This window comes from Falco biarmicus, chromosome 3, assembly GCF_023638135.1.
Source record: "Falco biarmicus isolate bFalBia1 chromosome 3, bFalBia1.pri, whole genome shotgun sequence".
NCBI lineage: Eukaryota > Metazoa > Chordata > Aves > Falconiformes > Falconidae > Falco > Falco biarmicus.
This window is the reverse complement of record NC_079290.1, coordinates 113,626,790-113,642,476: the sequence shown is the minus strand read 5'-3', so window position 1 is coordinate 113,642,476 and position 15,687 is coordinate 113,626,790. Positions and strand designations below refer to the sequence as shown.

At 43.6% G+C, this 15,687-nt stretch overlaps 1 protein-coding gene across 8 annotated transcripts in view; it reads right to left on the bottom strand.

Moving 5' to 3' along the window:
* Positions 1–1,629: 1,629 nt before the first annotated feature.
* The window catches only part of RERE (arginine-glutamic acid dipeptide repeats), a 254,366-nt gene continuing 240,308 nt past the window's right edge, over positions 1,630–15,687 (bottom strand). For 6 of the 8 annotated variants that reach the window (XM_056331902.1, XM_056331895.1, XM_056331901.1 and 3 more), the window contains 8 exons: positions 15,246–15,407; positions 13,645–13,758; positions 11,315–12,696; positions 10,659–10,881; positions 8,575–9,298; positions 6,196–6,342; positions 5,821–6,001; positions 1,630–4,752 (listed from right to left, as the gene is read on the bottom strand). In XM_056331902.1, coding sequence (XP_056187877.1) covers positions 4,719–4,752; positions 5,821–6,001; positions 6,196–6,342; positions 8,575–9,298; positions 10,659–10,881; positions 11,315–12,696; positions 13,645–13,758; positions 15,246–15,407 — 2,967 coding nt within the window. In that variant the 3' untranslated portion in view covers positions 1,630–4,718. The remainder of the gene's footprint in view (positions 4,753–5,820; positions 6,002–6,195; positions 6,343–8,574; positions 9,299–10,658; positions 10,882–11,314; positions 12,697–13,644; positions 13,759–15,245; positions 15,408–15,687) is intronic. The other 2 variants (XM_056331900.1, XM_056331899.1) reach the window with 2 other exon arrangements.

Genomic DNA, 15,687 nt, shown 5'->3' with positions numbered 1-15,687 from the left:
GGCTTGCCAGCCTTTACCCTTGCAATGGCAAGGCATTGTTAACATAACACCACTACTGCAACAGGAACTATATTATTCAATTTATGCAGTAATATAAATCCTCTTCGGCCTTGTCCCTGGGATTCTTCATTTTAAGTCTGGAAACACAGAACCTGTAGCAAGAAAGGGAGGGCAACTGAAGTCCATTCGAGTTCTGTATTAAGCACAAGGAATTAAAAACCCCACAAAATAATTGTAAAAATACATACCATAGCGTATGTTCAAGCCAGCCTCAGAAAAAGCACTTTCAGAAGCTGTTTCCAGTAGATGAGACCTGACCTTCCCCTTATAAAATGCCACAGGGTACAAACAGAGCAGCCTGCTCAAATATGCAGCTCTAAACTCCCATGCAATTTGTCATGAAAACTTCTCCATCTGCTTCAAGCACACTCAAAGAACAGAGCACATTTCTCACTATACTCAGAGCACTACCTACCTCAAACTGGAGTCAAAATACCTATTTCTGAAAAATCACAGGTCAAAGTCAAAGCAGAACCAGATACAGAATGCAGCATTTCTGACTCCCTTTTCACCAAACATTTATTCTGTGAAGATACTCACCACCTCTCCCTGTGGCACCAACTGTTCCCTAAGTTTTGGAGAGGCCTATTATTATGAAATGCAAATATGGAACACTCAAACAGCTAGCTCACAGAAATACATTGTAATCCTCGATAGATGGAAGGCCAGGAGCCACTACAAATGTACACAGACATGTAACAATGCAGTATGAAAGCAGATTTTAGCTTTTCCACAGGCAATGAACAGATAATGAGTTATTGTGCATTGCCCTCTCTGTAATTATCATCCCTTTGGAATGCATTTCTGGCCAGCTCTGTATCATTGTGTGCAAGACAAACCTACTGGGCACAAAGTAACATCTCTTAGAAAATAAGATGCATGAAAAACTCAGCTACGGGTGTATATATACTATATATGGTCTATATAATGTACTATATGTAATTTCAAGCTAGCACTTCATGAGTCACCAGGCCTCATTCTCCCCTGCATGTATTCTGAATGCCTGTCGTGGTTTAACAATACCTTTGGTTCACAGGCAAATGTAACAAATGACAGCATGTAATCTTCCCTACTCTGTTGAAACTTGGGGAATTGTCCTCTCTGGTTTAGAAGCTCTCATCTTTCTACTCTTCTTTTGGCTACTCATTTCTGACGCAATGAGAGCTTATGCACACACCTCATTTTAACTACTTGTTTGCACCCCAGCAGATCAGTGGGTACAACATACTACCATTGTACACAGAAAGTCCCTGAAGTCATGAAAGCCAAAACATCCTTACACATTCATTCTCGTCAGTTTGATTGCTTAACTTAGGGAAAAATACGCCAAAGTTATGCAGTATGGCCTTGGAGCATAAAAGTGCCTCAGGGAGGCAGAATGTACTCTAGAACTGGACATGATGTTGGTTTTTGTGTACCGTACGTTAAAAATGAAATGACCTCAAAGAAAGAAAAAATAAATCCAAGACAGAGAAGACAGTTTTTAAAACAGACAAGATGGCCACGCAGACATTCCGTATCATCCCAGATGAAAATAACTTTTCCTACTAACAACAATCAACAGACACATTTTGTTTGCAGGCAAAACCTGGCTGCTGTAGTGTAGCTTGGTTTTATTTATGTCCACAAATATTTCAAAAAAATTACAAAATACTCAAATGGAGAGAACACAGAAGTCACGATTTCTGGGTTTCTACTCTGTTCACACTGTGTTATCCCATGGCAATCTACTCATATATACATTAAGCTTCAAGATATATATAAATGTAGCAGTCAGAATGTACACTCTGCTTTAACGGTGCAGTGAAACAAGCTCAACCATGACGACATAGAACAAGAGAGACATTTTAAAAACACTAAAGCAAAATATAAAAATAAACTTTCAAAACAGAAGAAAAGTAAGAGAGATTTCTTAAAGAAAATCAAAAGGTCTGGGGTGTTTTAACAGGGCATTGAACACCAAGATGGTTTCAAAGACCACTGCATGTAAAGTTGTAGTTAATCATCGGTCTAAACTGAACAAAATTCAGTGCTTATTTGCTGAATTATGAGAATAAAAAAAACCCCTCCCATGAATCATCAGAATGCGGGGGGTGGGGGGGCAGCAGAGAAAGAGATCAATTAATAGCTTTTGAACAGACCGCAAACTTCAGCTGAAAAAAGCCAAAAATTACAGAGAGGGGACCATGGGAGGCAATTAGCTTTTTTGTTTTCTTAAGAACTATAGATTAAAAAAAAACAAACAAACCAGCAAAAGAGAAGGATCAGAAGAAATGGCTGAGGTGGCTGAACTCCCCCAAACTCCACATGGTAAACCAGGAGGGGAGGTTTTAACTTAAATGTGCCTGATTAGACCTTTAAACCGAGGCACTCTCTGCTGAGCAGACCAATTACCAGCTACTCCACCTTTAGCAGAAGTAGGTGATGTTACTCAGAAGAAAACCATTTCACCTGATCACTGCAAACAGCGACTGAAGGCATGGACTGAGAAAGACTATACCATCCTTGATTCTAGACTGACCTCATGGTTTCCAAATCTCAGAAACACTAGCTGTTCCTCCTAGCACCTTCACAGAGTTCAAATATAGCAGATGGAACTGATTAAACGCTATTGCAGTTCTTTAGCACTGAGAAATCTGGAACAGAGGACAGAAAAAAAAAAGGGAGATCAACATCAGCTGAAACAGTCCTCCTCTCCCTCCTTTACATTTTTGCCTTAAGAGGACCTAGAATACCCCAATGCATATTTTCAATTGGTAAACTGATGTTACTGTCTGTCTGTAATCTTTGGGCACTGACACTGGTTTGAGATGCATGAGATGGATAAAGCACTGTGCATGCCATGCCTTCCATCTGAATGTGTGATTAACTACAAGTTTATCAAACATGGCTCAGTACAGTCCTATGACACAGCCATCACACTGAACAGTCTACAACAGCAGAGAGAGAGCACTCATGAGTTGAGATAACGGGGATGGGGGGGGGGAGGGGAAGTTATGCACCAGCAGAAAAAATGGCCAACAGATTCAGATGTCCATTGGTTGCATCACCCTCTGCTCTGGCAAAGAAAACCCATGGCAAAACAGTGGGGAAAAAAATTTTCTGCCTAGACAGTGAACAGAGCTGTCTCCAAAAGAATGCTCACTTGCCTTCTGTGTATTCTTCTCCTTTTACCACCCACATGGGAAGTAGCCAACAGGAATTATTCTGCATAGACCTGTTGTGTTGCCAGTCAGTGAACGTTACTGTCCATATATCTGGTTAATCCCAAAGCAGTAAGTTCCTGAGATACAGAACACTTGTGGCAATTAAAATTTATGCTTACAAAAACCAAAACTAAAACAGTCAAAGAGAAACACAAAGAGAACTGGTCTTTTCAAAACAACTTTCAAGAACACTGAGTTGCCTAGCCCACTTTTATTAAGAACGTAGCAAACATAAGAGGCCAGAAAGAGTATATCCTCCAAAAATATGCACATGCATATAAAATTGTGGCTGTACTAGTTTGAGCCATGGAACATTTTTAAGAAGAGATTTTAGAACAGATTAGTTCTTTGAACTTTAGCCTAAAATCTAAAATGAACATCGTTAGATTAAGTTTCAAAAGGTAACAGGGAAGAAATGTATTATGGTCACACTGAAAATCAAGCCTTGAAGTAGGCATCAAAAGGGTAAGCTAGTTCCAAGGGACATCTGTACTGCTCAGAAACCCAACTCAACAGAAATCATCTGCAGAACTAAAAGATGTAACATGAACAAAAAAAACCCCAAACAACCAAAAAAACCAAGAACAGAAACAGTCATTTGCAATATTATCCCTGCAACTCCCTTTAATGCTTATTGTTGATATCAAACCAAATTTCAAGCTTTTACCCATTTGAAATTATTGATACCCATCATTCCCTTTAATTAAAGGGATAATTATATATATATATTTTATTAAAAAATCAACTCTGTATTCCATCAATACCAGGTAGGAATTCACAATTTGTGATGTTACTGAAAATCAAGTTAAACGTTTCTGGAATTTTGTTTTGTTTCTCCCCTCTACCCAAAAAAAGTTATTTACAGACTTAAAAAGCCATGCTGCAGAACAGAGCTCTCTTTAAAATTATGAAGATTTCCTACAATGTATTAAAATAAAAGTAGATTTTTATTATTATAGCACTTGGATTCAGAGCTAGTTATGTCACCTACTTGCAATCCTTGTGGGTTTTTTTGGTTTTTTGTTTTTTTTTTTGTTTGTTTTTTTTTTTTTTTTTTAGAATAGCTATAGATGCATTAAGAGTCTCTTCACGCACAATGACTTGTGTTGTGAACCTGATTCTAGCATCTACTCAAAAGAAACTAATAATAAAAAAAAAAAACCCAAGATTGCAGGAAGTTCTCTGAATATTCCACACAGTCCTGTATTTTCAATAGGCTTCTGAATACGTTGTCATGCAGGGAGACCCACACCAGTCTTGAAAAATCTTCTCTACAAATGAACACTATGCTGATAAGTCTCTACTTGTTGTGTGGTTGTTTCTGTTTTAAATATATAAAGAAATATTTATAAGATAGCCTTTTCCTTTTGTAGCTCTTATTGTATGTAAAAATGTTCCACTCCTTCCCAAGGACTGGGGTTTCCATAGCCAGCATTACAAATAAATAATTTATTACAACTGTTTGTCGCCTTCTTTCTTCAGTCGACTGAAAGAGAAAGAAAACTCATTTTAACAAAGTGAATGTGGTGTCACAACACTTCACAGATTGCTTGCCTTCCTGCTAACCTCACCCGGGTGGTGCCCTGAAGGGAACAGAGGTTGCAACCGGGCTTGTGAGCTTTCAGCACAAAAATGAGAGCCATTGTAACAGCAGCGGTAACACTGTTGTGGGAGGAAGCAATGACCTTTTGCTCCTCTAGTGCTCATATGTGAGCACAATCACTACTGCCAGCTCATCAAGCTTTAGATTTATCTGCAGCTGCAAATACAACAGTCAGCTTCAGGCAAACTGTCTGCCCCACGGCACAACGCCAGCAGGCAATTTTGGATAGCAGAAGCAAGGACTGAAACATCTGAGTAAAGCAGTGCAAGGCACGTGTTTAATATACTGCTTCCTGTATAACCTTACTACCCCACAGACGTGCAGAATGACCCTCGCCAGGTGCTGGCGGCTTTTTCTTCTTAGCAGACATACTGCTAGTGGTCATTGCAAAACAGAAACTAAGGTGGTGCCGCATAAGGTAGGCCAAGAAAAAAAACACCACCATGTAGTTCTGGGGAGAAGAATTCACATGATTCGTCTAGGCATTCCCAGCTGTTAATGCAGGATCCGTAGGATCCGTATTATTCACACGTTTCAACTTCCTATTGCCCTAGGTCAATTCTTAAGGTTTATTGTATTCCTCCTCTGTTCTCATTCATAAAGCCTTATCCACCCTCCTCCACTGTTCTCAAGAAGAGAGATAAGGAAGCAGCAACTGTAGTAACTACAACACCAAAAAGCCCAATCAGAAGTAATTCTGCAATGTAAGACTCAACCAGTCTACATCCTGTGCCAAAAATTTGGACCTAGCTTCTCTTCTGCCCTATCAACTATGCCCAAATCAGGTCTTAGTCCAGCTTCACCATCTTCCATAACTGCATCAGGACAGTAAGTCAGCACACAGTCAGAAACAGTACTTCAGAAGGAAAAAAAAAAATAACGGAGTGTGGAGAAAGATGAAGAAAGCTGTAGCACTCCCATGTTTCTGAAAGCCATCGTTGCATCTCTCACCTGTAATAATCTTCCTGACTTGGTAGATGGCCACCATGCATGTGAGGATGCCCATGCAACCACTGCTGCTCCATTGCCAGTCTTTGCAGCTCTGCTGACTGGGCATGCATGGCCTGCAGTTGATGGGCTGCTGACATAGGAGGTGGAATGGCACCAGGCAGATCTCGTGGATAAGGAGTACCTAAGAGACAGTGGCCCACTTTTAAACAGTTTGTTGTTTTTTTTTTTTTAAACAAACCAAGCAACCCTTAGCTGTAACAGAAGTTACAGCTCAATTCCACCAACTCCCCTCCCAAGAAATGCTAAGACCCAGAAGAAAAAATGACAGTTCAGATTAAGAGCCAACCTTCCTAAAGGACCATAAAATGCTCTCACCAAAGACCGGATGTCGGAGCATTTCATGCTCATGAGGTGGCTGCCCTAGCAATGGGTTGGGGATGGTCCCAGGTGGGTAGGGAAAACGTGCCAAATGGGGTCCAGCTGCTAAAGGATCCACCAGCGGGTGAACAGGTCCTGCTGAACCTTTAAAAGAAGGAAAGAAAGCAAGCCATCAACTGCTTTGTGAAGCTTCCCTTGCTGCTGGGAGATCAAAAGTCCTGCTAGACTTGAGCTGGATCACCGTATGGCCAAACTGACATGTTAATTACCAGGAGCTTAACTCCAACCAATCTGAAACCCACTTTTCTATCTTCAAGAGACACCTGCTTACCAGTCTTAATTGTTAAAGCAACAACCCATGGTTTTTAATTTCTGCAAGAAAAAGAAATCCACCAAGCAACAGAGAAAAACACAGACAGTCAACATTTAGCAGATTTTTTTCAAGAACTCTTATGCCCCTTCACACACATAAAATTGAAGGATCACTAGTGCCATTTAGTACAGAAGCACTTATCATCCTTCTGACTTAACCAATACTACCTGACAGGCCAAATGCTGACAAACACCTTTGTTTGCAAAAAATGACATTGGCACCATCTGTATGTGGAGAGGGACCCACCTGCAGACCACCCCTCTGATGTCACTTTACCAATATAATGAAAAAAAATTACACTGGCAAAACCTGAAAAATACTTACTCGGACTCATCTGAAATCTCTGGATGTTAAGCTGCTAACAGAGGAACCAAAATGAAAGGAACACAACACAGCTAACTCAATTCTCCCTCAGCTGCAACGTGGTCCAGAGCAGAAATGTGTGGTCATTTTATATGCTATTCATCCCCACTCTAAGGAGACACACAGGTTATGCACTTTAGGGCCTTACCCACCTATGGAGCTACTCTGGAGCAAGAACTGCTTCGAGACACTCTATAACCTCTAAATGTATTTCAACCTGGCATCCAAGATTAAAGCCAAATTAATTCTCAAATACATGTAAGAGACACGTGACAACTTGTTTGTCTGCACCAGTCACTTGCTAGACCGAAAATGAGATTGCACTAGCCGTATTTTTGCCCAGAACAAAAAACCGGGGAATATCTAGACTTACCTGCACAGAGGTGGTAAGTGACCTACCTGAGAACAGAATGCTTGTATAGACACAATCTATGACAAATTTCTTCTGCTGTCAATGGGCTATGCAAACCTGCCTCGAACTGAACTTGTTTGTAACTTGTGCAGTCAGTCTCAACCAACCTCCACAGCTGACAGCTTTAAGAATGCTGATATTCAGTGCTATCATCTCCTACCTGTAAACCCTCACCCCCCTAACACTCTCACAAGACCTTGCCCATTTCCTTGCTATACACTTTGGCTTCTGCAACAGCACTCAAATTCCTTCCAAACTGCAAAATGTGGACATCCCAGCTACATTTAACACATACTGCTCCAAGGCGAACTATGCTATATTTGCTTGCAGATTTGTGGCCAGCTGCACCAGAAGCTGCACTGAGTACTTGGGATTTTTTTTTTTACCCCTTAACTTGGCAGCTGCTTCACCTGGTGCCTTGCTTGCAACGTTCTCTCCAGTCTGCCACCAGAAAATCAGAGAAATTCTGCTTAGTGCCTTATCTTTCAGAATCCCAGGTCCGGACTCAGACTTCTAGAGGAGTAACTAAGTAGCTTGCTTTACAAACAAGCAAGGCATCAATTATTTTTTGAGACTATTAAATATTTCAGGGGGAAATTCCACACATAAGAATACACTGTAGCTAAAAAGATGCCAACTGGTAAGTTTAAATGATCCTTAGGAGGACTGTGAGAGAGATTTTCAGCTCAACTAAAGATGGCTGAACAGTCAAGTGGCTAAAGAGATGAAGTCTTTCTCTCCTAATTTATTTTTTCAGCTCCTATATGGAAACTCCAGCTTCAGCTCCTTTCCAGCTGTAACCCATAACATAACATCCATTAGCATGAGTGCTACCAGTTCCGTGACACCTCTCCTACACCCAATGAAGTCTCAGTCTGTACTCCAGACACCATTCTAAGCTGGTGCTTTAGCACTCTCAGTACTTTAAAACAAAAAACCAAAACAAAACAGCAAACCTTTTACACTGACAGCCTGCAGTCTCAATGAAGATCACTGTACCATTACCATCATTTACTTTATCCCTGTTATTGGTCCACCCTTCTAAAAAAGAACTGTCTGCATTTCAGTTACCACAGCCTTACACAGTACAGAAGTTGTATCATACACAAGAAAACTGGCATTTTGCTACTTGAATTCCAGAGTCACAGTCTGCCTGTGTCAAGCAGACTACCGCTAACAGCTTGTGAGGTTGCCTGCTTAACTCCCTAGCCCATTTCCCTGGGCTCACCTTGATGTAAGGGATCCTGCTGGTGTAGGTGTAAATGCGAGTGTATGTGTGAATGTTGGTGATGGTGAGGCGTAACGTTGAACATCTGGAGCCGTGCCAACGGGTCATTTGTCAGCGATGCCATCCGCTCAGCATGTATTCTCTCTGCTGCCAGTCTGTCAGGGTAGCTCATTTCAGGCCGTAACTGTGGGCCTGCCAGGGCAAGTCTCTCTCTTTCAAGGGGGTTCAAACCCGGATGGAAGGAAGCAAATGGGTGAGGTCCTGCTGTTGGGGGAATAGTCAGTGCACCATGCCTGGCAAAATGCTCCATGGGGTTAGTAGCTGGGTGCAGTGCATCCAGCTCTGGAGGCTTCACCTCAAAGCCAGGTTTCATCCTCTCTCTCAACTCCCTTTCTCGGATTTCTCGCTCCCGGATTTCCCGCTCTCGCAGCTCTCGTTCCCGAATGGTGGGATCCACATTGTAGAGGCCAGGCATATGGTAGGCCAGAAGTGGATCAGTGGGGTTTAGAGGGACAAAGAAGGGATGATTACGGTTTGTTGGCGACATGACATGAGGACGGGCATATTCACTTAGTGTTCGTAAAGCAGGTGTATCTGGACCAATGTAAGGTGGTACAGCAGCAATGGTTGTCGGCGGAGGTTCAAACGAAGGTCTCATATGTGCTGGTCCACTGAGCTGAGACTCTCCAAGACGGCCTTCGTGGGAGGAGCTGGATACCTTCTGCTACACAGAATGGGGGAAAAGAATTTTAGTTCAACATGCTTGGCGTAAAGAAACACAGTAGGCACACAGGGTAGCTCATTTCAGGCCGTAACTGTGGGCCTGCCAGTGCAAGTCTCTCTTTCAAGGGGGTTCAAACCCAGATGGAAGGAAGCAAATGGGTGAGGTCACTTGCACACTCCTCCCTTCTTGTGCTTCAAGCTCTAAGAGGAGTTAAGCTCAGCCTGCTGAGCCCTGCGACTCCTGCAGTTCTGTGATTCACTGTGGTATGGGGAAGAACTGGATTCTGTCTATCCTGTAGGCCAGAGAGTAAGTACGTTGTAGCGGTAGCATCAAAGGCTAACTGCTTTACAGTTAGTAGAGTAGCAACCGGTTGGTACATGTCACAGCTATGGGCAACAGCTGGCTGGTACACACCACTACAGACTCCTGGTCCTGTTTGCAGGGTGTTCTTCCTCTCTTCTACCCACTCACTGGTATCCTAAAACTTACTAAACCCAAGGAAACTCATCTCCACGATCCACAGCACAACAATTCCACTCCTTTCACATCAGGACATCGCATCCTGCTCTCCCCTCCTGTACAAAGCCTGCACAGTGCTTCTGGGGAGGCCAATAAGCACAGCTGCCCCATGATTTCCCAAAGATCCCTACCCCAAAATAAAGCAAAGTCCCCAGGCATGGCACGTCCCTTAAGACAGATGCTATACCCTGACTTTTACAACCCTAAGGTAAAACACAGCAATGATTCAGATCTCTGAAATGCACTATGGACCAGGAAGACTGTAGGACCTTCTTCAGCATCAATAGAGTCTTACTGCCCTACCAATTCTGTGGTCCCAGAAGTAATCATTCCTTTCTGACAGGCCACAGAAAAATGGGTTAGTTGTACCAGCTCTTCATAACAGAACTGGAGTTTGGTTCTCCACATAAAATAAAGTTAATCAAGCTTGCTTGAAATTTAAAAAGCCTATAGATTCCCTTTTTCCAGCAGACAGCACTCCTGTGCCTGCACAGTAGTACAGAAAGGCACTCACTGTATCTGCACAGAGTGCTTTTCTACCTTAAGTAAATGTAAATACTTGGCCTAGTTATCACCAGTTGCACTGGCTTGCTGCACACATCAGAAACAAACGAGGAGGAGAAACTCTCCATTTCCTTTAAAGAGAAGTCAGTCCCAGGCAGTCCAGGAGGTGCTCTTTCCTGGTTGGCTTTCACTTAAGACACAAGGTTCCCATAGTCACAGGTACCTGATCGCATTTGCATTAAAGTGCTTCTGGGGATCTGCATTCTACAGTCACCATCCATGCCAGATCCTACCATATCAACTCCTTTAAACAGCTCTTAGCTACAAATAAACCTACCGCAGCTCTTTCTGCTTCTCTTTCACGCTCACGCTCCCTCTCTCTTTCCTTCTCTTTTTCTTTTTCTCTTTCCCTCTCTTCTCTGGCTTTCTGCTCTGCTTCCCTTTTGGCCTTTTCAATGGCCTCTTCTCTCTTCTTTGCTAGTTTCGATCCTGCCAGGGGCATAAAGTATAAGTCTGCTCTTGAGCATGAATTGTAGCCACGGTCCAGGTGCTTATAGAACCTGAAAAAAAACAAACAAAAGAGAAAGAGCTTAGCCTTCGGAAAAATGCAAGAACCTGGGATTAAAGGAGCTGTATGTCAAAAAAAAACCAAACCACCAAAACCAACCAACCAAACCAAAACGAACTTACACAGTAGCACTACCAGCTGCCCTGAAAGCCATGAGAAAATTAATTGTACCACATTACTCCACAGGTAAGTAGAGCATGAAACCCCTCTCAGTTACGAACTTTAATGCCCTGTCTGAATATGCTGTCTGAAACAGCACCTTTCCAGAAAAGCAGAGCAAAATCATGCTAGAAAGAGAAGCTAACAAGATGCACAGGTAAAATACACTCAGGCACTCACATGAGCTCATGTCTCAGCTTTTGAGAAGGCCCTGCTAAACAGGAAAACAGAGCTCATTAAGGAAGCACTGATGACAGCCTCCCTACCTGGCTGATTGACTAGCATGACTTGGTGTATCCACCACAGTAGGTTCTGGTGACGGACTTCTGGGTGGAGGGGGAGGGCTTTCTGGTTCCTCAGCTTCATCTGGGACTTCTTCTTTGATCTGAATAGGCGGCAGCGTGCAGGCTGTCACCACTGGCATGTTTCCACTAGAAGCTGATGTGGAGACGGAAGTCTGAAGTGGGATGCCAGGCACAGTAGGTGGCGTTGAAGTGGAAGGGCAAGAGGGAGAGGTGATGGAAGGTGGGCCTCCAGGAACAAATGGATGCTGAGAAAAGGGGGGCTGGGAGGACACCTGATGGAGTCCAGATGGGGGGTGAGTGGCAGGTGGGGGAATGCTCTGACTTTGTGTCAGTACCGGAGGCTGGGCTTGCGAAGACTGCAGTGGCTGGCTTTGAGGCATCAGCTGCAAAGGAGGAGGGTGTGCAGATGGAGGATGATGAGTTGAGAGGGAGCTCAGAGGTTTTAAAGCAGGTGGTGGAGGCAAGTTGGAGTTCATTGAGAATGGAGAAGGGCCAGAGAGATGAGGAGGGTGCTTGTGGGACGGAGCAGTGGGGAGCTGAGGGATGGGGGTAGTAGGAGGAGGTTTGATATGAGGCATGGCCATGGGTGCAGGAGGCAAGGGCTGCTCCCGTGGAGGCTGAGCCTGCTGCAGCGAGGTTGCAGTTGGCAGGACAGGCTGCGTTACCTGAACCTGGAGAGCAGAGTGAGAATGAGATGGTGCTTGTGTCTGAAGGGGAACCTGAGACTGAGATGACTGAGTGGGGAGGGAAAATGGCTGGGAAGGTACAGGAGGCGGCAGGAGGGGTTGAGTTTGCAGGCTGTGAGGGGCAGGCTGAGCTTGACTGTGGAGTGGAGGCTGCGAGTGAGGCTGTGAAGAGGCAGGGGTCGGCTGGCTCTGTGACACGCTCAAAGGCTGCAGAGGTGGGTGGGGTGATGGGAGCCTCTGTGGGTGCACAGCTGGGGCCTGCTGTATGTGGGAATGAGGAAGTGGTGGTGCAGCGGCCTGGGGCTGGCTAGGGGGCTGAGATGCTGATGGCGAGACCTGGGGTGGAGCTGAAGCAGTACTTGACCCTGCTGGCAGCGATGCTGGTAACTGGGCTGATATAGGTGGTGTAGGAGGAGGAGCCTGGCCAGAAGCGCTCTGGGCCTGAAGCACTTGGGGCTGTGCCTGCAGCACTTGCTGTTGAGCAGATGAATCCGAGTCACTCTCATTGTCTTGAGGGCTAGGGATGCTGGGGGACGTGCTCCGGTTATCCTGGTCAATGTCCTTGGGATCACTGCTCCCCTCGTCATTGACACTGCGGCTGTCAGAGCTCTCACCTTCACCCTCACCCTCTGAAGGAGAGTTTGGCCGGCTGATCTCCTGCAAGGAGAGGGGGAAAAACAACCGCTGTGCATGAGAAACCCGCACAAAGAACACTACCAGCATACCACCAGATGCAACCTATTGCACATGCTGTGCAAACACAAGTGCAAGTACCACCCTTTGAACCTCACAGGACTTAAAACAGCACAGGCAACAAATATCCAGAGAGGGTGCAAAGACAACGGAGCCAGGCTCTTTTCAGTAGCATCTAGCAACAATGGGCACTAACTGAAAGAGAGGTGGATTTGCCTGAACATAATGGAACACTTTTTCACTATGAGGCTGACCAAGCAACGGAAAGGTTGCCCAGAGAGGCTGTGGACTCTCCCATCTTTGGAGATACTGAAAAGCCACTGGGACATGGTCCTGAGCAGTCAGCTCTAGGCAGCCCTGCTAGAGCAGAGTGAGTGGACTAGATGACCTCCGGATCCCTTCCAGCCTCAACCATTCCGTGATTCTGTAATACAGAAAGCTCAGGGTCAAAAATCCCAAATCCTGTGAACAGAGTGAACCTGGTCAGGTAGACGGGGCTGAAAAAGCATCCTGAAAGTATTTCAATTGACCCTTGATACCATAAAATTTAGGGAACTCCAGTAGTGGTCTTCTAAACTTGCCATAGAAGAGGGGGAAAAACCCCCCAAATTTCAATTAAGGAGACACACACACACCAGGGTGGAAAACAAACCAAGTATACTCCTATATGGTTGATATTGACATTAAAACAAAAACAAACAAACAAAAAGACTCACGGATATACCCTGTAGCATTCCGCTGTTTTTCAACAGAAGGAACACGTTATAATATTGGTTGCTTTCCAGCTACATATTAAGTTACAATTTGCTGTGGCTTTAACCGAGTTCATGTTTTCGGTTTGTTACCAGGTTTGCATCCCCTCCCACTCTCAAACCATTCTCCTAAGAGAAAATACTCCTCTGTGGGACTCACTTGAGTTTTGGATTTTTTGGCACTGGACCTGTCAGGTTCCTCTGTGTCAGAAGCTGCCTTCTCCCGCTGCCTCTTGGAGTTCTTGAGAGGAGAAGATACCTCTTCTTTTATCTTCTGCCACAAATGAAGCAGAATGCAACAGTAACCAGTGATGTAAATACAAAAGTAAATTGAGAGTACGCTGGTGCTACCATATTTAATAACAAATACACAAGAAGGGTTCCTATGGAGCAGGAGAACTCAACAGAAGTTGAGAAAGTCAATATTTAACGACAGTGCAATAGACATCTGTCCCTCTGTACAATTACAGGTTGCAGAGGAGTCTGTTCTGGAGCTGCTGCTGTATTCTGCCATCTGCCAGGAACAACTCCCAGAAGACCTGTAACTACATAATGCTCTAGCCACTCCCTCTGGAGGTCAGATTTAAGACAGAACTCCAGACAGACTGCAATTTTACTTCTACAGAAAGAAACCCAAGGGGCAGTTTGCACACAAACCCTGCACACATTTCTGAGACAAGCTAGAAGGAAAAAGGAACATCAAGTAAAGCACTCCTCATAAGGCAGATGTGGTCTCGAGCTCTGAAAGTGTAAAAATACTTTGAACACAGCAGTTGTCTTCAGTTGTGCAGAATCCAAGTCCATCAGGAGTGCATACCACATCAACTGGATCGGTATACTCTTCTAACAGAGACCAACACCAGTTAACAGAGGATGGAGCAAGAATTTCTGCAGTCACCAGGCACAGAATAAGCCTCTTTCTACTGCATGAAAGTCTTGCTATAGTCTTGGTACATTGAGAAGGATATTTTTATATCCCCTCAAACACAGGCCTAACAGTGAGTAGCTATTATAAGATTACTACCTTCTTTCATGGCCCAGGACAGCTTTATGCATCACATAATTACCTAACCTATCTTCAAATTTTGCTAAGTTCTTGAGTTTATCATGTGAAATCTTGCTCCATACTCCAGTTTTGACTTCGTTGTGAGTTTTCTCATTGTTTTTTGTGGGCTTTTTTTTATATTTATTTTTAACTTGCTACTTTTCAATTTACAGTGTTTAATGGCAAGCCTTCCCACTTCACCTGGCTTTGTTCCTTCAGTGCTCTCTTGGAAAGGCACTTAACTCATTTAAACAGACTAAACTGGCAGCTTGCTCTGAAAAATCAAGCAAATATACATACAGAAAAACAGTAAGAGAAGTAGTCTCAGTAATTACATCTTCATATTCCTTTGTAAACAAAGATTAAGTACTCTTAAAAAAAAATCATCTGAACTGTCCACTCCTCTCTAATATAGCATTTCTTACCTGTATTACTTCCATGAGCCTAATGCTTGCATTTGCACCCGAAATGGAAGGATTAATTTATCATAAGAGCAGTATGGTTATGTGAGGGTACTTTAATGTTTTTTATCACTACACATCCTTATGCACACGAACAAAGCATCAGTCAGATGCACCATTACATATTTTGCTCATCCAAACAAGTAGAAATTTCTAGGCCACTGAAGGATTCCCTACCCTCTCAGAATCTGCATCTCATTTATCTGACTGGCTTCAGGTGCTCAGTTCTAACACAAAAGAAGGGGAAAATTTTACCTTGGTAGACTTCTTCACTGAATCTGCTTTGCTGTCATTACTGGAGGTGCTGGCAGCACTAGGAGAGTTGCGGCCACTGGAACGGATGTCTTCATTAATAGGTGAGGCTCTACCATCAGGGCTGGCTGGTTGCTTTTTACGACCACTACGTAATGTAGACATCTATTTGTTTAACAGAAACAGAAGTGTATCAAAGTCAGCATTTGTCCAACATCTTCATTATTTTTTTCCCTATCTCACAGCAGGGGCATGGATGGAGCACACCTGCTAAAAGCTTCAAAAATGAGAAACCAAGAACGTCCAACATTGTTGAAGTTTTTCCTTAAAAGCTCATCTAGACTTAAAAATAAATGGAGGCAAATCCATATTTGTCTACTCAAAAATACTAAGTGCTGATTATTTTAGTTAGTAGTGTCTACTAGAAACCACAGCATCAGAAACA